General features: G+C 39.0%; 2 protein-coding genes across 4 annotated transcripts in view; both read right to left on the bottom strand.

Moving 5' to 3' along the window:
• The window catches only part of LOC127442929 (gastrula zinc finger protein XlCGF8.2DB-like), a 42,325-nt gene extending 17,440 nt beyond the window's left edge, over positions 1-24,885 (bottom strand). The window contains exons 1-2 of one of the 2 annotated variants that reach the window (XM_051701326.1): positions 24,823-24,885; positions 3,059-3,135 (exon numbers count right to left, since the gene is read on the bottom strand). The gene's annotated coding sequence lies outside the window, so the exon portion shown is untranslated. Of the gene's footprint in view, positions 1-3,058; positions 3,206-24,822 lie in introns of those variants that run through there. The other variant, XM_051701327.1, reaches the window with a different exon arrangement.
• On the bottom strand, positions 11,336-24,901 carry LOC127442950 (gastrula zinc finger protein XlCGF8.2DB-like). 2 transcript variants are annotated; one of them, XM_051701385.1, is made up of 3 exons: positions 24,748-24,901; positions 20,602-20,724; positions 11,336-13,380 (listed from the first exon to the last, which is right to left on the bottom strand). In XM_051701385.1, the coding sequence occupies exons 2-3, from the start codon at positions 20,705-20,707 to the stop codon at positions 12,443-12,445; spliced, it is 1,044 nt and encodes a 347-aa protein (XP_051557345.1). In that variant the 5' UTR covers positions 20,708-20,724; positions 24,748-24,901; the 3' UTR covers positions 11,336-12,442. The 2 variants fall into 2 exon arrangements, with proteins under 2 accessions (XP_051557345.1, XP_051557346.1); XM_051701386.1 differs by lacking the exons at positions 20,602-20,724; positions 24,748-24,901 and adding an exon at positions 15,498-15,649.
• Between the last annotated feature and the right edge of the window lie 1,048 nt (positions 24,902-25,949).

Genomic DNA, 25,949 nt, shown 5'->3' with positions numbered 1-25,949 from the left:
AAATGAACCACATTATAGTGACCACGAGGAGGTTACCCCATGTGACTCTACCCTCCCTAGCAACTGGGCCAATCTGGTTGCTTAGGAGACCTGGCTGGAGTCACTCAGCACACCCTGGGATTTGAACTAGCGAACTCCAGGGGTGGTAGCCAGCGTCTTTTACCACTGAGCTACCCAAGCCCCGGTTGTTAACTTCTTTTATGAATGGATAAAAAAAATATATATATTAAAAGGTGTTGCAAGCACTTTTTTTCCACGGAAAGTTGATAAATTTTTTTTTCCTACTCCCTGATCGATATTAATAAAATAATTGTGTCGTGAGATATCTCACCCCTATTTGTGACAGCACTAGACTATCTATTAACAGCAAACAAAAATGTGTCTGCGGACCGCGGTCTCTGACGCTTTGTGCCTGTCAATCATATTGTGAGTTCTCATAGTACAGTATTGTAGTTGCAGCGAATTGAGGCTTAATGCCATTTTGTTCATTACAGACCATTTCGCTGCTGTTGTTTTTGACAACTGTTTCTGCTTGTGTCAATAAAGCTAATTTGGCATCATTGGAGTGTGAGGTTTTGGAAAGAGGGGGTGTGGCTAATACAACAGTCCAGCTTGTGGAAATTCCAGAATGGCTAAGCTGTCGTTACTAGTTCTTGCATGAAGTTTTCAAATACGTAACAGAGGAATGAGCATATCGTTTGACCTAGCAATGGCAGATCCGTGGCGTGAGAAAGTACACACAGGGATTTACAGACTATAGATTTATAAGCATAAAATATAGGAACAGTGCCTTCAATGAATGACTGTAGAGCACAGCTCTTTAGATTTAAATATCTTTTGTATAATTAGTTTGGAAAACTTTTATATAAGAGTAAAATGTCAAGAAATATTCTAAGGATTTAAAAGTGTTTTGGAGGCATAAATACTAATTAAAAACTAGATTGATGTTTGACACTTATTACAAAAAACCTAACACAGTGAAAATTTAGTAAACTGGCCTTTTTCATGACACACGAGCAGAACACCATTCTTGCATAAATTGCCCCATTTAATTCAATGGGACAATTTACATAATGCATTACACACATTTTTTTTTTTATACTCGTGCTTCATGAATAAGGCTCAGTGAGTTTTCTCAGTCACTACACTGCATTTTAAGGGCGTTTTCACTCCTAGTTCATTTGTGCAATCCAAACTGTCTCAGAGCAATATATAACATGTATATGTGAACAACCCAAATGATCTCAAACCCCCCAAAAAGGTCCCACAAATAAACCGAACTCAGACCACCTCGTTTGCGGGTGCTTTTGTGGTTTGATTGACTGTTGCTATGCGATGGCGAAGAGGTAACAGTCAGTTTTGATTTTGTTATGACAAGTACCTCGAAGCTTGCCATTCAGCTGCATTACATAATAGCCTTATTGAGATTATTTTATTTAACCGTGATTGTGAACTTTACAAACTGACAAAGTCTACGGTAACTCAGATAACCACTCTGTACAATTGTGGTGAGAAGAATATCATCTAAGAATGCTATTCTGAGATGCGGGTTGGTGCTGTTTTGGCAGTACGAGGGGGACCGACACAATATTAGGCAGGTGGTTTTAATGTTGTGGCTGATTGGTGTATATATGCCAATTTATTGTTAGCCAAATGATATACAGTATTTGTGAATGCCATGGGGTCTGAGTTCTGAAGGAATTGTGGTATGAACAAAAAAGGGTCTGAGATCACATCAATGCAAAAAGGACCAAAAATTTAAACTGGGTCCTCTTTTAAGTCCACTTTACATTACGAACACCAAAAGCACTGAGGTCATTTGCAGCTGGTTCCCTTTTTGGTTCACTTTAACTGAACTAGGTTTGGTTAATTTTAAACAGACTTTGTGAAACCACCCATAGTTTGCATATCTATAAGCGAACTTGTTAGGTTGCTTTTGGTTTTAACAGTTAAGTTTCATGCATTTTTTATTTTTTTAATAATGTTTACATTTATTTCTTGTTTCAGTTCTATTGTCTTTTGCAGCTTATTTGATTGTTCATAATTTGTATTTTTATTGCTTGCTTTTGTAATATTAATGTATCCATTACATATTTTACATAATTATATTTGACTATTTTTTTAGATATTTTATTTTTTAATGTTGAACAATTTGTACATTTATTGCTTGCTTTTGTTAATCTTTCTGCAGCTTTTTTTGTTATACTTCACATATTTTCACACTTCTGTAAAGATTTAAGTACGAGTATTATTTATTATTATTTTTTTTAATGAGTGTTACAATAGTGTTGACAAATGTATGACACGAGTGTTTTAATTAACCTGAATAAAACTTCTACACCTTTGCTTTTTTTGCCACTTGATAAAATATGAATATATTCCATTACATATGGAGCTTGGTGATGTTAAGACTTGTCTGGCTGAAATCTGAGGATTCCGGCACAGTTGTGGTTCAGTTGCGGCTGCATGCTGTGGGGACACGATAAGTGCGGCTGAGATTTGGCCTCTTTCTTGGGTGGATACGGCTTTCATTCGGTAGGACCGTAATTATATGCGGTATGTGGGCCAAACTCACAGGCGGAAATTCAGCCAGATTCGGGCCAAAATAATTTTGCTATCTGGTAATGTGCTCGACTGATGTTCAAGTATTTACACACCGCAGAGTTTTTCGTTAGACGCCAGAACTCATCTCTGTAACCACTTGACGATTTCGTCCCACCTCCTTTCTTCATGCACAGAGTCCACAATATTCTCCAAGTTTGTGCCCATTGTGGAGAAATCCTCGCCATTATCTCAAGTTCCTCGTGGATAAACACGGAGACGCTGCGCAACAACGGAAGTCGCGTGTTGTCATAAAGTAAGAAAGTTGCGCCAACATATGGTCACATATAAAACACGTGGATTCACAGTTTAATCGATTACGGCCACATATAGTTCTTTTCATAGACTATCAAGTGACTTCTAAGAGAGTATCTTCAATATTAGTTTGCACAAACACATGAAATATCGTCACATGAACTGAACAAATCTGATAACACATGAAAATAAAAACACTCACCAGTTTCATCACTCGCAGCACAGTATCTTCATCTGTTTGTTCAGATATCTCAGTGGAGCCTGCTGAATAAAAAAAAACAATGTTTCTTACAATTATAAATTCATTTCTAGACGAACACACAGCAGACTCAGGAGCAGTGACGCAGCCCTTATGACGTCAGAGATTCTTCTTCTTTGTTAATGGCTTTTCACTCATTAGGAGCATTACCGCCACCTACTGATTCAAGATTCAAGATAGCTTTATTGGCATGGTAAAGGAAAAAATTTACATTGCCAAAATATAGTAACCTTAAGTATACATACATACATACATACATACACATTTAAACACATATACATGCAGTTAAAGAAAAACCCAGCCAACATTTCCATGTGTGTTTCAGATGGGCTGTCACTTGGGCTCTGCATGGGCAACCCAAAAGGGACCCAGAGAAATTTGTCCATTGGCTCCAAATGGGCCACATGTATGTCAGCCCATATGGGCAAATGATGGGGATATGGTGGGCCCTAAATGCATCCAAAACCTAAATGGGGGTTTTCATTATATGGGGCCACTTGGGTCCCAAACGGGTGCTAATAATGGGGCCATAGTGGGCTACACCAACACCCTTATGGGGCCTGCATGGGTGATCACACTGGACCCACAATGGCCCCTTATTATGTCCCCTCATATAGGGTTTTTGTGGGACCACAGTGGGTTAAATGTGGGCCCCATTTACATGTATTAAATAAATCTGATTCCCATGGGTCAATTTAATGTGCTACTTTGTAAAATTCACTTTCAGATAACTTACATTCTCAGATAACAATGTTTTTGCAAACCTGTACCCGACCAAACCAAGAATATGTGTTGCTCTAAAGTTTTAATGTCCAAGAAATTACATGTTCTTGTATTATTTTATGATTTATGACACCATCAGCACTCAGACGCTTCACTGTGTGTATCACTCCACTTGTGTTCGTGCCGTTCTAAACTAAAGTGTAAGAGATGTGTTAAGAGCTACGATTTGTTTTTTTGTATTTATTTGACATTACATATGTTAGCCAGCAGGTGGTGGCAGAAGATCATTTTTATGTATAATATGAGCCAGTTAGGTGACGTGAAGTGAATCCGCCTCAGCCAGTGTTTACATACAACACTATATGATCACTTGTATTACTACTACTAAAGATAGGAAATAGCTTTAAACGGCTTTAAACTAACAACTTCAGCATTACAGCTCATCACAGCTGAGAGACACAACAGACTGATTAATTACACAAACTGAAGGCGCTTACCTCTTATCGGACTTTCCACATTGGAGTGGACACACTGTTTAAAATGGAGGACATTGCAGTTTCTATAGTGAAAGACTCTTGTGTACCGGCTACCGCGAAATAGGTAGAATTACCCCCACTTTTCCACTGAGAAAGCTGATCTTCAGAAAGCTGACATCATCTCTGCCTGGGAGTGGCAACAGGTGATCGCACACACATCATCTCTCTTTCTCTCTCTCACACACACACACACACACACACACCCATCCATCCATCCATCCATCCTTGTTATCCAATAACTTGTTAGAAACAGCATAAGCCATGATACAATTTCTGAAGTGAAATTTTTGAATTAGTTTTTCCTAATTACCCACGGCCTCGTGCCTGCGACCGAATCACAGCAGTGCTGATAGCACTCTTGCTCATGTGATATTGCTTATATATACATACATATATATATATATATATATATATATATATATATATATATATATATATATATATATATATGTACACTTGTGGCCAAAAGTTTGAAATAATGTACAGATTTTGCTCTTATGGAAAGAAGTTTGTACTTTTATTCACCAAAGTGGCATTCAGCTGATTACAATGTAAAGTAAGGACATTAATAATGTGAAAAATTACTATTACAATTTGAAAAAAAAAAATTTCAGAACTTCTTAAACTACTTCAAAGAGTTCTCATCAAAAAATCCTCCACGTGCAGCAATGACAGCTTTGCAGATCCTTGGCATTCTAGCTGTCAGTTTATCCAGATACTCAGGTGACATTTCACCCCAAGCTTCCTGTAGCACTTGCCATAGATGTGGCTGTCTTGTCAGGCGCCAGTGTATATATTTAAGTTTAAGCACTCAACCTATAGTTAAATGTTCGAAATTATTAAAAACTAATTGTAGAATTAATTAATGATAAGAAGTTATAGAAAAGAAGTGACGATTTATGTTACATATCCAGGGTTGGGAGGGTTACTTAGAAATGTATTCCACTACAGATTACAGAATACATGCTGTAAAATGTAATTTGTAATGTATTCCGTTAGATTACTCAAGGTCAGTAACGTATTCTAAATACTTTGGATTACTTTTTCAGCACTGGTAGATTTTTTCACTTGTTTTGACTATAAAAATCTGCCAGTACAGTAAGACAAATGGTAAATGGTCTGCACATTTAATCTGTTGTTGATTGCTCAGTTGGAAACATCTTAGTCTCAGATCACACCCTGGTGAGTTTAGAGGTGTTGCCACATATGGAGAAAAATAAATCATACTGTTGGTGTTTTAATGTATCCCTTTTGCAAAATCAACCAATGTTAAAGGCTGAAATCAATGTTTATATGGAGACCAACTGGTCCTCAGTATCCTCTGTGGGCGTGGCTTGGGAGGCACTTAAGGCGGTTCTTAGGGGTCGGATCATACAGTATGCCTCATTCATCAAAAAGTTCAAAGCATGAGAACTGAGTTGGAAGGGAATATTAAAAATGCCGAGGCAGAGCTGAAGCGCCGAATGTTGTCTGATGGCCTCAGAGAATTGACCCAATTGAAATACAGATATAATACTATTTTGACACGGAAGGTGGAGTTTTGGTTATTCAGGGCAAGACAGTCATATTTTGAGTCGGGGGACAAAGCAGGAAAACACTTGGCTAGATATATAAAGCAGAGAGAGATTCTTTTTCTACCATTCACTCAGTGAAATCTGCTGGTGGTGAAATTTTTACCCCAGCCATTGATATTAATAATGCTTTTAAAGAATTCCATCTTGATTTTTACAGTTCCATGTCTTCGTCTACTGATGAAGATATTAGAAAATTTGTGGAACCATTAGATCTCCCTAAATTGACGACTGAGCAAAAACATTCTCTTGATTCTGAGATAAACTTGGAGGAGCTTGACGAGGTAATTAAGGCCTTACCTACAGGCAAGTCTAAGGGATCAGATAGCTTTGCAGCTGAGTTTTTTAGATCTTATGCTACAGAACTGGCTCCACTTTTGTTAGAAGTTTATATGGAATCATTAAAGAATGGAAAGTGTCATGTGTATTTTGTTGTTCATGTTTTTCATGTCTTTTATTTTGAAATTCTAGTTCCTGTTTCATGTCATGTGATTCCCTTGTCATGTGATTTCATGTTTCCCTCCATGTTCATGTGTCTTATTTTCATTGGTTGATTGTCTTGTTATCTTGTTTAGAGTTCTTTGTGTTTATTGGTTATCCTTGTCATGTGTTCTCCCATGTTCATGTATTTAAGCCTCATGTTTTCCTTTGTTCATTGTCAGGTATTGAATGTTTGTATGTAACTTTGTTGGAGAGTCAAATCTATGTCAAGTTTAGTTATGCCAAGCCAAGTTTATGTTATGTCAAGTTCATGTTTATGTTTACTTCATGTTTGTAGTTAAGGTTTATGGAATACACTTTGGAATAAATTTGCACTCGGGTTCTTTACTTTGTCATTGCCAGCGCCAGCAGCATACATTACAGAATACCTGACAGACCAAATATGAACCCAGCAATCCAACTCCTATGCCTACGTCAGAGGAATCGTCCCCTGGAGGATTACGTGGAGGACTTTTGCACTCTGGCATGTCAGGTGGACTTTAATGAGGTTGCCCTCAAAGACATTTTTCGTTTCGGACTGATTGAGTCTGTCTCTTTGCTAATGCCAGGCAGTCAGAGTACCCACAGCCTGGCTCAATATATCGACCTTGCCCTGCAGATTATTGGTTCCACATTCACTGTGGGGGAGGTGGATGCCGAGCCAGAGTTCCACGTTATGGCCGCCGAGCCAGAGTTCCACGTCATGGCCGCCGAGCCAGAGTTCCACGTCATGGCCGCCGAGCCAGAGTTCCACGACATGGCCGCCGAGCCAGAGTTCCACGACATGGCCGCCGAGCCAGAGTTCCACGACATGGCCGCCGAGCCAGAGTTCCACGACATGGCCGCCGAGCCAGAGTTCCACGTCATGGCCGCCGAGCCAGAGTTCCACGTCATGGCCGCCGAGCCAGAGTTTCATGAAATGGCCGCCACGTCATGGCTGCCGAGCCAGAGTTCCTCGTCATGGTCGCTGAGCTAGCGCCATCTTTTGCCCCGGATCCTCAGCCTGCTTCATGCCATGTCACAGCAACGCCTGAGCCTGCTCCATATCATGTCACAGCAACGCCTCAGCCTGCTCCATGCCATGTCACAGCAATGCCTCAGCCTGCTCCATGCCATGTCACAGCAATGCCTCAGCCTGCTCCATGCCATGTCACAGCAACGCCTCAGCCTGCTCCATGCCATGTCACAGAAACGCCTCAGCCTGCTCCATGCCATGTCACAGCAATGCCTCAGCCTGCTCCATGTCATGTAACAGCAACGCCAAGACCCTCCGAGCCCTGGACTCCGCCTTGGTTTTCTGAGCCCTCAGTTTCACCTTGGCTCTATGTCCCTTCAGCTCCACCTTGGTCCTTCGGCCAATCGGCTTCTCCGGGGTCCCTCGTCCCTCCAGCTCCGCCTTGGTCAGTCGGTCACCTGGCTCCGCCTGAGCTCTCCAATCCCACAGCTACGCTTCGTCAATCTGAGCCTGTGGCTCCACCAGGGACCTCCTTCCCTACAGCTCCGCCTTGGTCCTCAGTCCCACTGGCTCCACCTCTGTCCTCTGATCCCCCAGCTCCACCTCAGTCCTCCGAGCCTTGGGCGCTACCTCGGTTCTCCGAACCTCCGGCTCCACCATGGTCCTTCGAGCCGTCGGCTACTCTCCGGGCATCAAGTTCCCTGGTGTTGCCCCTCAAGTCTCTCACGGCCCGCCTTCCACGGCTCCACCCCTCGAGCCTCTCAGGGCCCCACTTTCCATTGACTCTGCCAGGCCATGCCCCACGCCATGCCTTGCCTAGCCACGCTTCAAGACCCCCCCCCAGCTCCCTACAGAACTTTAGGTTTATGCCATGTTTAATGTGTTTTGTTCATGTGTTGGTGCGTCGGGAGCCGCCCCTTAGTGGGGTGTATATGTCATGTGTATTTTATTGGTTCAAGTTTTTCATGTCTTTTATTTTGAAATTCTAGTTCCTGTTTCATGTCATGTGATTCCCTTGTCATGTGATTTCATGTTTCCCTACACGTTCATGTGTCTTGTTTTCATTGGTTGATTGTCTTGTAATCTTGACTAGAGTTCTTTGTGTTTATTGGTTATCCTTGTCATGTGTTCTCCCATGTTCATGTATTTAAGCCTCACGTTTTCCTTTGTCCATTGTCAGGTATTGATTGTTTGTATGTAACTTTTTTGGAGAGTCAAGTCTATGTCAAGTCTAGTTATGCCAAGCCAAGTTTATGTTATGTCAAGTTCATGTTTATGTTTACTTCATGTTTGTAGTTAGGGTTTATGGAATACACATTGGAATAAATTTGCACTTGGGTTCTTTACTTAATCATCATCGTCTTTGTCATTGCCAGCGCCAGCAGCATACGTTACAGAAAGCTTCCGCCAACCATGACGCAAGCCCGGATCAGTCTGATTTTGATTCTAAAATATTTCAAGTCTGCATCTAGAGATGCAAGGGTTTGCCTTATGCAATTCAAGATATTACATAGATTCTATTGGACCCCCTCTAGATTGTATAGGCTTGGTCTTAAAGATACACCCACCTACTAGCGATGCCAATCAGAAGATGGAGACATAATCCATGTTTTTTGGGGGGTGTGCTAAGATTCAAGAATCTTGGTGGAAAGTTCAGAGTTGTATGTGTGACGTTTTGAGCACTCAAATTGTACTTTGTCCCAGACTCTGTATTTTGGGTGATGGGGCGGTCATAAATTTGGGGGATAATCACATTAAAAATTGGGTCCTGACCAGTCTCATGATCGGCAGGCAAATAGTTTTAAGGGGATGGAAGTTGGATGGAACGCCCTCTTTTTCGAAGTGGTGTGTGGAAATGAGAAGGGTGGCTGCTTTTGAGGAAGTGGTAAGTAGAAGGCTGGGGTATTGGGACTTATTTGTTAAGAAATGGGCCAATTATTTAGTTTTTTTGAGGGACTCTTGGGGAGGGGATGTAGAGAGTGTAGTTTAGTTTAATTATGTATGTTTATTATATTTTTCTTTTTGTTTCCTGAAATGTGCTCACTCAAAGATTACATTGCGTTTGCTAAAACAATTCTGTGTGAAAGCTGTTTTCAGTCTGTCATATGACATATCTCCTCAGCAGTTAATGGCAGGACATTCAGAATATCTTCAGATTTGTCTCTTATTTTGTACTTGAATGTGTTGACCTGATACTCCTGTGACTGTTTGTCTAAGCCATCGCAATTCTATAATTATTAAAGTGTCGCATCTATTTGGGCCATTCACTCACATTACTAAAATCAAACTGGCCAGGACACATCAGCTCCGATGTCAGCGGTGGCAAATTTGCTGTTTCATCCATCTTCTTTTTTAGCTGTTCTCAGTTCAGTCACTCCTTTTACTACCGTCACACACTCGTGGTTTCACAGTTTATTTTCACATTTTAGTGTGGGTAACAAATATATAACAATTGTTCCTTTACAGAACTAAAAAAAAAAAAAAAAAAGCACAATGTTCACAATTTGGTCACTTTTGAATGCAAATCAGCGGTGTGTGAAACTGGAAATGCCAAGCAGAAGAAGATTTCTGAGGTACAGTACAGACTGCTGTATGTCACAATACTTTAAAAGTATAATACTGTTCGTAATCTGAGCTTCCACACCCACCGTGTTACTATCAAAATTTCACACATGCGCCAACAATCTCTGGAACGTACTGTTTACCTAAAATAAAACAAACTCTGGACCATAACCTGCTCCGGAGCAGGTTATATTCAGTGAGTAAGTTGCTATGGCTACTAACAAACCCTGAAAGTTACCTTAAAGTTATCTGAAAGTAGATGTTATCCGCTTACTCGGAGCAAACTTACTCGTGCAAGTCGCTAAACCTGGTTTCTGGAATACCCCCCTGCTGAATATCTTATATATGAATTGCAGATGAGCAAACAACCTAAAAATACGTCTTCCAGATGTGATCAAACATCAAATAGACACCTGGATGATGTATGTGGGTAGTGTACTGGAAGCTCAAAGTGTCATTGGAAAATGGAGATCCCATTGAATGAATATCATATGACATTGACAATGATATATTATATTATCAATAGTTGAAAATATATTTAGCAGATTATTTGTTAATCATGCCTTTCCTGATGGACTGCATATTTTGTTCTGGACATCTGAGATATAACATTGGATTATTCACCCAAGCAAGCTCACAGACAAGTAAAAAATGGCTCATCTAAAGTGATCGTTTTGCTTTAGTAGACATACATTTTTCCACTGGAGTAGTATGGATTACTTTTACAATGACTGTCTTTGCTTTTTGGAGCTTTAAAGTGTTGATCACCAATCACTTGCATTGAATGGACCTACAGAGCTGAGATATCCTTCTAAAAATCTGTTTGTGTTCTGCTGAAGAAGGTCATACACATCTGGGATGGCATGAGAGTGAGTAAATGATGAGGGAATTTTTATTTTGGGGTGAACTAACCTTTTAAGTAAAAAATGGCTCATTTTGAAGAAAACAGCTTAAGGTAAGAGCAGATATAGAGTTTGTGGCAACTTAAGCCTCACACAAGCAGTTATTGAAGCAGAAATGAGACGTTTGTCTTCGATTTCTTACAGAGATCATATTCCACTTTGTGATTCTTTTGAATTCCTGAGAACAAGAGCTTTCATTTGATATATTTCACAACATTGCAAAATATTGTATTGTGATATACTGTATAGTGTTTCCCACATTTAGATACCAAACTCACTATCACAATTATTTTAGCCACTGGCAGGACTTACCCCAGATTATCTACCCCAGACCTACTATTTTGGGGATAATGATCAACTAATCACATTTGCCAATTCATCAAAATCCAAGATATATTTTTAAACCTGGATAAATTGGCTTTAGTACAAAATTCATTGTACTGTACCTGCGAAAAACGTCCAGATTAAATTTGACATATATTTGCCCAATCTCACCAACAAGATTAAAATCTTTATTACTGGTAATTTCATACATTATATTCAGCAAAATATGCAATAAACACAAAATAGTATACAAAACCTCATAAGAAAATACATTTAATGTTCCCCTTTTCAACCATAAACTACCACATGACCAAAACTTTGTGTTTTTATCAAACAATTTACAAAACAGCAAAGTCCCTTTAATACAACTCAGGTCACCATGTTTGTAATACTTCCTTGTAATACTTTTACAGTTATTGTTAATGCATGCAAGTACAGTTCCAATCTGTGTGAGCGGGGAAAGACTGAAATGTCTAAAATTGCTGATCTGGGCCCGTATTCACAAAAAATCTTAAGGCTAAAAGTAACTTCTAACTCAGAAATTTAGGAGCAACTAGTTATAGGATTAATTTTTCATATAAGAGTAATAAGTGAAACAATTTAAGGCTGAAAGTAGCTCCTAAACCCACAACATCTCAGAAGTCGTCTTGAGGACTCCTAAAACCCTAAGAGTGATTCACAAACAATCCAAAGCATGGCTGCTGCCGACAATTCACACTGTAATCTAGACAATACAATAAACACACACACAGACACACAGAATATACATAAAGAATATATACACACAGCTTTCTGTCAGAAGTGGAACCTGTCGTGGTCTTCAATTGTTGAAGCCCATTCACCTCAAGGTGGGACGTGTTGTGCATTCTGAGATGCTATTTGGCTCACTACAATTGTACAGAGTGGTTATCGGAGTCTGGCTATTCTCCATTGACCTCTTTCATCAACAAGGCATTTCCATCCACAAAACTGTCACTTACTGGAATTTTTTTTTGTTGCTACCATTCTAATTCAACTCGAGACTTTTGTGTGTGAAAATCCAAAAGAAGGGCAGCATGTACAGAAAAACTCAAACCAGCTCTTTTAAATGCATTCCTACCAGTTGCCATATTTAGACTTACGATTTCACCCATTCATTTGTACAGGAAGGTCCATCTCATCCTTATAATAATGTCTCTCAAAATAGGCATATTGGTAATTAAATGGTAATTGCACAAAATAATATTTTGTTCTTATTTAATTCATCCTTTAACAGTTAACACAATTTCACTCTTTTAGTCGTTAGAACACTGGTGTAATTTTGAATGACATTTCATATGAGCTCGTAGTGTTGCTTTTTTTCTGAAACTTTTCCCACACTGAAGGCATGTGAAAGGCCTCTCTCCAGTATGAGTTCTTAGATGGATTTTCAGATTTCCTTTATGTGTGAAACTCTTTCCACACTGAAGGCATGTAAAAGGCCTCTCTCCAGTGTGAGTTTTCAAGTGAATATTCAGACTTGGTTTATATGTGAAACTCTTTCCACACTGAGGGCATGTGAAAGGCTTCTCTCCAGTATGAATTCTCAAGTGATCCACAAGGGAATATTTATTGATGAAACTCTTGCCACACTGATGGCAAGTGAAAGGTCTTTCCCCTGTGTGAATTCTCATGTGATGTTTAAGGGAATTATTGTCTATTAAACTCCTTCCACACTTAAGGCATGTGTATGGAGTCTCTCCAGTGTGAATTCTCATGTGCTCATTATAACTTTTGCGATGTGTGAAACTCTTTCCACACTGATGACACGAGTAAGGCTTCTCCCCAGTGTGAATTCTCATGTGGATATTAAGACTTGATTTATGTGTGAAACTCGTTCCACACTGGGGGCATGTGTAAGGTTTCTCTCCAGTGTGAATTCTAATGTGCCTTTCAAGGCTTCCTTTAACCAAGAAACTCTTTTCACACTGCTGACATTTGAAAGGTTTCTTTCCAGAGTGAATTCTCATGTGCTTTCTAAGGGCTACTTTATGTTTGCAACTCTTTCCACATTGAGGGCAGGTGAAAGAATGTTGTATTTGTATTATTTGAGTTTCTTTTCCTGAGTGTTTCTTTTCAGTCTGTGAGCAATTATAAGATTTTTTTCCAATCATGAAATTATCAGGTTTCTGGTACTGATGCATCTCCTCCACTTCATTCAGTGCTTCACTTTCCTCTTTCAGCTTCATCAGGTCTAAAATAAAAACAAATTAGTCAATAAATACAAGAGGGATAAAACTGAAAAGGAGATAAAAGTGAATCACATAAATAGTACAAAGTAACTGAAGTATTTGTGATCTTTTTTTACTCAAGGTTTACTCTGTCATTCTCATATTAAGTGGCTCATTTTGGATTTCGTCCACCCCTCTGATTGAAAATGAATTGTGCCCTAGTTGGTAACTTCCGAGCAGCATCCACTTACACTGCTTTAAATCTGCACATGAAAAATGTCTCCTCACCTGCTAGAAGCCAGTAATGTTATGCCTTTAGCAGCGTTTCTGAATCCTGGAATAAAAACACCCCACAACTGGGATTTCTCCCTTATTTCACACACCCAATTCAGTTTATGGAGCATCTACGATTGAGCTGTGGATTTCATCACGTGCATTAATTTAGGGAGGCATCCAAACTGTGCAGTGTTGGGGGTACTTTAGGACAGATGTCAGGAAACACTGGCATATAGCACTGTACAGTACAGGTCAAGCTTATCACTACTAGGCTTAAACAAAATACAAATACTGATTCATGAATAACCTGATGCAAATAATGGTGTTAATAATGGCACACAGAATAAATACTGACATACAGTAGAGAGTACATCATCACTGTGGGCGTGTTTGATATATGGTGTTCTTTTACCAAAATAAACAGTGTTTCAATCCCAATACAACACTGATATATTGTCAACATTTACTCATTTCTTGTTCATCTGTATTGGACTTGCACAACGGCCGCAATGTGCTGTTTCTTTGTGGGCTGGTTAAGTAGTATTGTTGTCCGTAAGACACATTTTCGGTTCTCAAGTCAGTGGAAAACCGGTCAGACTCGGAATTGAGATCGTTCCTCAGACTCTCCGGCTAAACACTGGTTCTGGCACGAAAAGCAGTATGGTGGACAGATGTGTGTGTGTATGTGTGGCTTTTGAAACTAAAGTCTAACTGTTCAAGCCATTCAACATTTCCCATCCCAACGTCATGTTTCAATAAGACCAAGAAAAGCTGCGCCTGTCAAGGCACTTCACTGGGACTTTAAAGATGATGAATATCCATTATGTAAAACGTGGACAGAAGTCATTGGATGAGGTCCAACACATCATTGAAATGGGAAAGAATGTTTGTCTAGTCATCCAACAAGCAACTAGCAAGTTCAATATTTCTTGACATGTTGCTTTTAGAGGGATGAATTGGGAGACTTCTCTGAGAGCATTTAAGCATGCTGACAGCATATTGTGCTTTCACGTTGAGTTACTATCAGCACAGTAAACTCTGTGAAATCTCAATTCATACTTTTTCTTGAAAGCACTGCTTGTGTACAAATTCAATTTCAATCACTATCAGACTTTAAATCGCCTGCTCTGAGCAATGTTTCCGATTCTATGCATAGTCCACTATTACGGATAGGGTGGACTTAAGTTTAGACATCACACTTCCATTGACGCATCCCATACACTGGGGTGCAATGTACTTTACACCTAGGCCTTCAGTGCTATCCTCCCGCAATTAAACCACCCTCAAATAACCTCACCATGACACTAGGGCTATAGGCTATTCAACAGCCGCTATTGCCATTCGACGTAACCACCTCATAGCCGCTATTTTAATTTTAATTGTGGAAGGATACCATCAAACCATCAAGAATGTACCACTATTACGCAATATGACAGGATGCTGCATAACAAATAGACATCGCATAGCCCAAATCAATGTTATTACCAAAGAAACGAGAACAAACTCAGAACAACCAGTCACATTTACTCATACGACCACCAAGCAAACAAAAATACCATAAAACGCAAATAACACAATCAGGATTCAACAGGCTTCCCCAGATTCCAGCCAAGCTGCTGGGCCTAAACGCACATGCCACACTCACACTCAAAGGCACAGACAGGCCACTGAATCTGAACATCATTCACACTAGCAGCAATGATCTAAAGCAATAATAATAAATGGCTAGTAACAGGCCCGGCGCCAGGATGAAATCTGTCTGTCTATCGATCTCCTCTGCTGCGTTTCATGGACAATGTGGCACCTACAACACTACAACTTTACAACCGGCTAGTAAAGATATATAAAAATCCATCAAACTTACCAAAACTGCTCATCATTTGAAGACAAAGTCCATCCTCCTTTCTTTCTTTATAAAGAGTTCAATGACACGGTTGTACAGTACATCGGTGCGTTTCAGTTCCAGTAAAAGGTCCTTCTCGATTGCCATGGAGGCCAGTGCTGACAGTTGAGCCTGCCCAGTCTTATTTCTTGAATATATTTTAATGCGTTTTAGGGCTGAAAATGTCCCCTCAGAGGCAGTAGATACTGGGATGGTCACCGCCAAACATGCCAATGAGTAAAGTTGACGCATGCTCCTACATAGATCTTTCTGCTGAAGGAAAGCAAGGAGGTCAGCAGGGCTTTTTCCTTCAAAATCAGTCATGGCATACATTACAGTCAGTTCTGTTTTAAGCCTGGGCAGGTCAAAGAGTGTTCCGTGGCTCTGCGTTAAGCTGGAGAAGACCGCATCCGGGAATTTTTTCCGGCATGTCTGAAACTGCTGAGGGTCAAGGAGGGAGAGAAACATGACTTTCTCATGGTCTTTAAACCGGTTCCGTATCTGGGCAAGGATGTTATCCAAAATGTCACTGTGGAGTTTCTGGTACCTTGCGCGAATGTCCCCATGCACCTGGCCTCTCCGTATGCTTGGCGCACCTGTTTCGCACACAGTAGATTCATAAATCTCACCAAATTGCCCTCTCTCCCTCTCAATGGTGTCACAAAACTCATCCATTCTTGACAGACAGAATTGTACATCGAGTGTTTTGTTCTGCAGTATTCCAAAAAGCACATCCGAATACTCAAAAATCACATGAAAAGTGGAAAGCAAAAAACAAAACTCAAAATCATCCAGATGTGCATTGTATCCATCAGCAAAGCGCACAGCATCCTCGTCATACTCATCATGGTGTTCTAATATGTGCTCAAATAGCTCCTTTAGGGCAACTCTCTTCTCAAAGACTGTGCTGACCAATCTAGAACTATATTGTGACCTTGTTGGTGCCACACGAGGAAGACGACGCAGGCAGATATCGTCAAGCATCTGCGTGCACTTAGGGGATCTGGAAAAAACCGCAGCTAGGCCATTGAGACGTGCAAAAAAGATCCTACATTCTTTAAGCTTCGATGCCCCTTGAGTCAGTACTAAATTAAGTCGATGTGCATAGCAATGTATAAATAAAGCCATAGGAGCCCTCACCTTAACTTTAGCCTGCACCCCATTTAGTCCAGATGCCAGGACGGCAGCGCCATCAAAGCACTGTGCCACAACTTTATCCAGGCATTCATGTTCCTCCAGGAATCGGATAATGAGAGCAGCAATGTCATCAGCCCGCTTGCCACTGGTAACATCATAAAATCTGACAAACCTCTCCTTGACACCAGTGTCTGTCACATAACGGAGCACCAGTGCCAGCTGGGCTGCAGTACTCGCATCTGTAGTTTCGTCCACCATAACTGCGACAAAAGGTGCTTTATTGATCTCCCTTTTTATCTCCTCTCCCATCACTTCAGCTATAGCACTAATCAGGTCATTTTGTATTTTGCCTGAAGTTCCAGTAAACACTTTGTTAGTGGAAAGGTGGTAATGCAAATCTTTGTCGTGCTCGGCCAGAAAGGAAATAAGTTCGACATAGTTACCCCTATTTGTGGACTCCTTGCTTTCATCGTGTCCCCTAAATGAGAGCTCTTGTTTGCCCAGAAAGATGACACAATCGATCAGTCTTTTCAGTATTTCCCTATTTTTCTTGACTCTTTCATTGTGGAGCTCCATTTCCCTTTGCATTTGTTCGTTGAGTTTTAGATCCACTTGGGTGTCTCCGAACGTTTTCAATAGCACCGTTGCTTGTAAGTGTCTTGCCGTGCTTTGGTGTCTCGTTGCGGCCTTGGTTAAACAATTCAGGTCTGCAAACCCAGCGTTGCTCCAAACACCATATCGGTCAGTTGCAAATAACAGGCATTCCCAGCAATACAATTTGCAATGTTCCTTCGACGCTGTAAGCCAGGTGTACCTTTCGTAGTTGGTCGATTTAAAGTGCCGCACAAATCCTTTCCCTGGCTGGGACAGTCCTGCTAGCTGCGGGGTTGGTCGACCCTTCCTCACAATTTCTAGCTTTTCTTGAAAGGTCCTTCTTGAAAAAGGCTTTGCCAGTAAATCTGCCACCAAATCCATTTCTTCTCCTCCTTCAGCCATTGTGCATTAAAAAAAAAAAAACAACAGGGCTAAGTAAAAATCGAAACAAAAAAATCGAAAAGCACTACATCTAAAAATATAAACGTCACACGAAAGTCTGTGCTAGTTAGTTGTATTTCAGTTTCAGTTAGCTAACGGTCCTCAGATCACACCACATGAAAAATGCTGACGTAGACGGCTAGGCCAGCTAGAAGGCTTCGGCGTGTCAAAGAATACGCCCAACATGGCAAACTTGAAATCTGATTGGTTAAAGATGATGGCAATCAACAACATTGTCCCCATTTGCTTCAACAGCAGAGGAGATTCTCTCGAAATTCTGAAGGCCTCAGGGTAGATTTTTCACCTGGAGAGAGCACAGGTGGAAAATCTGATTGGATAAAAGCTCTAATTTAAATGAGCTGTACTGGAAGTAGCGCAAGTCGCGTTGCGCAACTGAGGGAGAGAGTAGCAATGAAATGACATTAATACGATTAATAGACTGATGGGAGCGAACTTTGTAAAATACATATAGCATTAATGAACTGTATATTAAATTATAAAAATATAATTTTCTGATTCTGACAATCTCTAGGCCAGCAGAGAAGGCCTTGACGGCCCTCCTCTGCTGGGGGGCAGGGTGGAGCTCACAGTGAGCTAATGGGGAATTTGGTATCGCTAGTTAGACAGGTGTGTTGAGCTGGTGTTGCATGAATTTGCATAATGGCAGCTTACATGCCCAGAAACATGTAAAAGGAGGTGGTGTCAGAGAGGAGACGACGTGCGAGTGTGGCAGGAAGTCAGCCCTGGGAAGTGACGTGGGAAAATTTGATTCATTGTGTGGCGGAGAATGGCAACCGGATTAGGGCTGCAACAAATGATTATTCTAATCGATTAATCTTTTATTATTTTTTCGATTAATCGGATAAGAGCAATAAAAAAATTTTAAAAAATGAAATGATTAAGGCCGTAACAATTATTTCATGATTTGGTACGATTCACAATACGGAATTCATGATTTGATACACAAGATACTTTACACAAAGAGCATAAACAAATGTTTGTTTTAATTACTTTGACACATGCAACCCGTTCCTTTCCTGTAAAACTTGAAGTATTGTATATTAAAGTGAAAAATGATCCATCAGGAATGGAGTAGGGATGGGCACGAGTACTCCGAAGTGATAGCAATGATCGATCATGAAAACAATAATCGATAATGAAAATGTGAAGTGACTTTTCACTAAATTCAAAATTCAGTGACAACTATTCACAGACATATCAGAGGAGCCTTATTTTTCATTTTGAGATTGATTACGTTGTGATTTTCAGCGGTACCTTGATTGATTGTCAACAGAGAAGTCTCATAGCAACCTAACTGATAAGCGCTGCAATGCTAACGTTTGTTCTTCAGGTTTACGATAATCAAAAAAATAAGTATCATTCACCATGTTCTGAACACCTGTCTCTGCAAACGTTTGCTAAACAAGCTTTATCATCATGTAAAATAGAAACTTTGACTCAATGTATATTTAATAAAAGTCAATGTTTATCATTGTTTGCGTGACATCACACACCTGCATTCATTCTCTTTATTGAAAGCACTGCTTGTGATAAATGTTTTACCATGGCGGTTGTCAAGGGCCAATCACTGCCAGTGAACGGTGTTGTACAGAATCAGAGCATAATTTGAGTGCACCACCTAAATGTTTAACAGGGAAGTTTGTTTTGAAGCACTTTTATTTAGTAAAAAAAAAAAAATGGCAGAACGTCACATTTGTGGTGTTCCCAGTCAAAAATGACTGGCCAATGAAAATGAATGAAAAAAAATAAAAATAAAAAAATAAAAAAATCACAAACAACGAGACTCATTTTGAAATGAACCATGGCAAGTGGTTTAGTGTCATGCTAAAGTATGTGATCAAGAGCCTTATGCACAGAGAACCGCTTGGCCATTGTGCTGCCACAAAGTGAAGAGCAAGGTCCTATGAGGCTTTATATACCATAGCTGTGGGAAAGGTTCAGTATATTAGTAAACATTGATCTGCTTCTTTGTGAGAGCATGAAAATTCCAAAACACTTTGTCATAATATTTTGTCTGAAAGGTGTGATGAAAGAAAGATCAAGAAATAAAGATTCTATTGGAGAGGGGTCACTGTGGGACAAAGAAAGTTCAGGTGTGTGTATGTGTGTGTGATAATATTGGATGGATGAATGAATGTTGGATAAAGTTCAGGGTAGGATAAAGTTCCTCTGTGAAAAAGCAAGTGTGTACTAAAGACTGTGCGCACATGTGTGTGTATGTGCGTGTGCACAGGTCAAGGCTTTTATGTTTGCAAGCACACATGCACATATGCTCCTGAACACTCTATTTTCTTTTTTTTATCTCCCCCAATCATTTTAATCATTTTTGACCGGCAACACCACAAGTGTGACTTTGTGCCATTTTGTACAAAAGCATTTAAAAACAAACTTCCCTGTTAAACATTTAAACAAACTAGTGTGTAAAGATGCTCTCTTACGATATTTAATTTGGTCAAAATAACCTATAAAGAATGCTTTTTTCATTTAAAAACCGAGGTGTATAAGCTCAGGTCAATGAGACCTACGATCAGTAAGTTCCAAATAGAAATACAAAACCTGTCCTAATTGAAAAAAACAATTTGACAAAAAGAATATTTGTTAATAATATAGCATAATGAGAGATTTATAAGCAATTTTTAACAGGCCAGTAATTTTTTTTACCAGGAACACCAAAAGTGTAACAAAGACATAAAAAAAAAAACATTTGACATTTTTTGGGGTAAACTTTGATACCCTGTGTGAGCAAAGTCAGAAAGTTTTAGTCTAATAGTATAACATTAACTAGCATTTTCAGGCAAAAGAAAATCCTCTTCGGGTCAACATGATCAAAATACAAAATGAGTGTTAACGTTCTCCAGCAGTCATTAAATAAAAATCAAGAATGGGCACCAACCTTTTTGTTCAGTATCTTCATTCTTCAGTCTGAATGGTTCTGAAATACTGACGTCTTCACTCTCCTCTTTAAACTCCTCTTTAACAATCTCCATCTTCAGTGGCATGTAATGCAGATTTCATTCTAAGGGACCGAGAAGGTGGAACAATTATCTGGTGCAACAAAAAAACAAAAAACAAAATGTAACTATAAATGGACCTCTGAAAGGACTCTGAAAATATTCTAGATTATAAAATAATTGTGAATGGTTATAACAGTTTTTTTATTTACATTTCTATTAAGTGAAGGTAATCATTTAAATTTATGGACTACGAGCAACCTTAAAGGAATACTTCACCCAAAAATGAAAATTTGCTGATAATTTACCATCCAAGATGTATCGGAGTTTCTTTCTTCATCAAAACAGAATTTAAGATTTTTAGGATTTCATTTCAGGCCTCCTCCTTTAAACAATGCAAATGAATGTACTCCATTTTTTTGACGGTCCAAAATGCATATTAAGGGTGCATCAAAATAATCCACAGGACTCTAGTCGACAAATAAAGTTCATCTGAACCCAAACGATTGATTATTTTTTTAGAAACAAAACAATACTTATATACTTTTTAACTACAAATGTTCGCTTCCGTACATCTCTGTGACACACTCATGAGAGGGATGACGTAAGCTCGTTGGTAAGGTCACGCGTCACGTGGAGGAGGAGGCAGGAAGCGTGTCATTGTTTACAAGAGAAACTTGCACAGACCACAGACCAAGCGCTGTTCACAAACCAAAACAATTTCAAAACAATCTAAAATAAAAAATAATTTCCAAATAATACAAAACACTACTGCAGTAAATAATCATCCTTTATTTCAGAGCAATGCCGTTGCGTTATCTACTTGTGCTTTTTCTTTAGCAGAAATATAAAGGCTATATGACTGTCAGGAATTCAAGCCACACAAGTTGTAGTTAGTGAAAACAAGTGTCCTTTGTGTGAGACTTGACAGTGAAGTGGCATGAAGGTGAGTTATTTATGCAGGCAGTGATGAGCGAGTGAATTGAGTGCAGGTGCGGTGAATCAGAAGTCGGGTGATGAGGAAGGTGCAGAGCCCGAGGGAGGCATGACAATGACAGAGTTTTCACACATACCTGAGTTCGCTGGAAAAACAGCACGGGCACAGCCGATGAATTCAGATATTGAACTTTTGTTTCTTTCGATGAGGATTTCAGATCAGGGGTAAAATGTTCACTGCACACCCTCCAATATTTGAGAATGTAGGGGTGTACTTATATCCAGGTTCAGCGCGATAAGCCAGAGCTTCAATCGCTCATGATCATGTATAGGCAATCGATGAAAAGTTAATATTTTGGGGGTTTCTGAAGGTTGAAGCATCCAGGATACACACACCAAATGACCATTTTGAACAATACACTTATACAAATACAAATCTACAGCAAAGACAATTACACTTTTGTACAGCGCTACTTCTCTTGTAAACAATGACGCGCTTCCTGCCTCCTCCATGTGACGCATGACCTTACCAACGAGCTTACGTCATCCCTCTCATGAACGTGTCACAGAGATGTACGGAAGCGAACATTTGTAGTTAAAGTATATAAGTACTGTTTTGTTTCTAAAAATAATCAATCGTTTGGGTTCAGAAGAACTTTGTCGACTGGAGTCGTGTGGATTATTTTGATGCACCCTAAATATGCATTTTGGACTGTCAAACAAAATACACATGTACATTCACTTGCATTGTTTAAAGGAGGAGGCCTGAAATGAAATCCTAAAAATCGTAAATTCTGTTTTGATGAAGAAAGAAACTCCAATACATCTTGGATGGCCTGAAGGTGAGTAAATTATCAGCAAGTTTTCATTTTTGGATGAACTATTCCTTTAAGGCAAGACTTGGCTAGTAGGTTGTAAGCTCTCCGTGAAGTAATGCATAGTCGCATAATATGACGTTTACTTGTATTGATCCAATAAGAAGCCTTCAAATTTGTACACAGAAGTGTTAAAAAGTTGTGAACTTCAGTTTGATCTTGTTACGGTTGATGTTCAAACCTTGTTTGCTCACATAAATATCAGCTGTAATAAATTATATTGAATTTAGGGATGCACCGATACCACTTTTTCTCTTCCGATATTGGAAATCTCAGTATCGGCCGATCCCGATCCCAAGCCGATACCAGTGTTGTTGTTTTTTTGCATAATCAGTTTTGAATATCTTTACATTATTGTGTGGAACTAATTGGGAGTACTTTTTAATATGTAAAGAAACACAAACCTCTAACTTCACATTATTTCAGTATAAATGGATAGCTTATTAAGAAACTCTTTATTATTAACTAGTATACTGGATAATGTAGTATCAAAATTAACAGTAATTCCAGTCTTGAAGTCTTCAGTAGAAAAGAAACCAGTGTTTTATTTTTGCCTTTCCCCCCCTCCAAAAAAAGTTTCAACTTGCATCTGGACTTTAACATTTCTATTAAGTGATGGTAATCATTTACATTTCTGGACTACAAGCAACCTTAAGCATCCAGAAAAACCCATAATATGATCACATTTTTCTGCAGATATTCAGGAACATGAAGCACAACATTTAAATTTTAAATTAAGCTTGTATTAACTAAAACAGTCATTCACAGGGGTACGTGTTAAACAAGGTTACTTTAAGGAATATTCCGGGTTCAACACAAGTTAAGCTCAATTGCCAGCACAATGCTAATTACCCCAAAAATGTAAAAAATAAATAACAAAAGCAAAAAAGTCTGGGTTCCAGTGAGGTACTTACAATGAAAGTAAATAGGGCCAATCCATAAACATCAAAATACTCACAGTTTCAAAAGTATTGCCACAAAATGTAAACAATATGCGTGTTAACATGATTTTGTGATAAAATCGCTTGCTAACCTTTTCTGTGTCAAGTTATATCCAATTTTACAACTTTGTTGCTGATAGTGTAAAACCGTAAAACTTCCGTAAAAACAATGATTCAAACAACTTCACAGCTCAAATAACACTAGTTTTAACATTCATTTAAGTGCTTTTATAAAAGTATAAGTTTCACAAGTGTAAGCACCATTGACTTCCATTGTAAGTGCCTCACTGTAACCTCGGTTTTTGCTATTTTTAAAGAAAAGGAGGAACAAGTCGAAATTAATTTTTGTTGTAATCAACATTATGCCACAAATGCTGTCGATTGAGCTTAACTTGTATTGAACCCAGAATATTCCTTTAAATGTCCATGAAACCCCAAAACACATTGAGACGTTAACAGATACACTGCCTGGCCAAAAAAAAAAAAAAAAATAAATAAATAAAAAGTCACCGTTTCGATTTAAATAAGCAGATACTTAAGAGCCTATTATTGGATTATTATTACAGTGATTAATATGTTTCAGCTGGCAACAATTATTTTAACCCTTAGGCCGTGTGTCCACCAAAGCGTTTTTTCCTGAGCGCCGCGTATTTAAAAGACAGAGCTGAGCGTCTAATTCCACGCTGAGCACAAAAGCGTTTTTTCTGGTCGCCGAGAGTTGAACATTTTCAGCTTTGGGTAAAACTGTCAGTTTTTACCCAGCCGTCCAATCACAGTGGAGGAAGGACGGGACAAAAACCACACCGACCAACCGTCACAGCCTACTTGTACAACGACTGAACAACAATGGAGGAGAAATTTCTCTGAGTATGTCTGTATCAGATGACATTTGCTATCTGGTAATGTGCTCGACTGATGTTCAAGTATTTACACACCGCAGAGTTTTTCGTTAGACGCCAGAACTCATCTCTGTAACCACCTGACGATTTCGTCCCACCTCCTTTCTTCATGCACAGAGTCCACAATATTCTCCAAGTTTGTGCCCATTGTGGAGAAATCCTCGCCATTATCTCAAGTTCCTCGTGGATAAACACGGAGACGCTGCGCAACAACGAAAGTCGCGCGTTGTCATAAAGTAAGAAAGTTGCGCCAACATATGGTCACATATAAAACACGTGGATTCACAGTTTAATCGATTACGGCCACATATAGTTCTTTCCATAGACTATCAAGTGACTTCTAAGAGAGTATCTTCAATATTAGTTTGCACAAACACATGAAATATCGTCACATGAACTGAACAAATCTGATAACACATGAAAATAAAAACACTCACCAGTTTCATCACTCGCAGCACAGTATCTTCATCTGTTTGTTCAGATATCTCAGTGGAGCCTGCTGAATAAAAAAAAAACAATGTTTCTTACAATTATAAATACATTTCTAGATGAACACACAGCAGACTCAGGAGCAGTGACGCAACCCTTATGACGTCACAACTGCTTTAGAGATTCTTCTTCTTTTGATGTTTATTGGCGGTTGGCAAACAGCGAATTGCTACCGCCACCAACTGGTATGGAGTGTGAATCAGAACGTCTAGTCAGTATTTCAATAGCCATAAAAAAAAAAAAAAAATCCTTCTTTTCCCTCATCCCTCTTTACTCCCTTTTTCCTTTTCCTTCTTTCCCTTTTCCTGATTTTCTTTTTCTTTTCCTTAATTATATCCTTTAAATCAAATTATTTATTCTAAGATATTGAAATAGGATTCCATAACGCTCATTTTCCGGGCTTTTTCATAGAATATCTATTACATCAAAGTGTACTTTTATCCTTCTAAGGTTTTGAATCAGATTCCTTCTTTCTGCTTCATATTTCTGACAATGAACTGTAAACATTATAAATATATCAATAATTTAAATTACTTATGTGACCTAAACTAATTTTGGAGGGGTTCACAGATTGTTAAATTATTAAATTATTATTCATAGGTGCAAAATGCCACCCTAGGGACCATAATAATGGGTCAAAATACTATAAAAATAAGATTTAGTTGCTTCTACAAACACTGTACATTTTATTTATTTATTTATTTATTTATTTTTTATATATTTTTTTTTTTTTTTGCTATAAACAGTTTGTATTGATTCCATACATAAATCATACAAACATAACATAAAATACGGAATCAATTATATACATTAAACCCCTTCCCCCAACATTCCCCCGCACCACCCACCTGACGCAAACATGCACTACAGTGGTTACCAACAATTAGAACATTAAAAATAATAATAATAATAATAAAATAAAACAATAAAAAGATATACTTTCAAACAACATCATCTATTCTAGAATAAATCTTATGGACTGAAGAAAAGAATGTATAGCCCCTCCCAGATGGGTTCAAAAGTCTCCAAATATCTGTAAGACCAAGATTTTTACACATCCTGTGAAGTGTTAATGTTGCTCTAGGGGGCTTACACAATTTTGCTTCATTATGATCAAGGACTGAGTCCACCAATAGATTAAAGTTTCCTC

The sequence above is a fragment of the Myxocyprinus asiaticus genome, chromosome 6, assembly GCF_019703515.2.
Source record: "Myxocyprinus asiaticus isolate MX2 ecotype Aquarium Trade chromosome 6, UBuf_Myxa_2, whole genome shotgun sequence".
Lineage (NCBI taxonomy): Eukaryota > Metazoa > Chordata > Actinopteri > Cypriniformes > Catostomidae > Myxocyprinus > Myxocyprinus asiaticus.
Note: the sequence above shows the minus strand (reverse complement) of the source record. Positions and strands in the feature narration are given on the sequence as shown.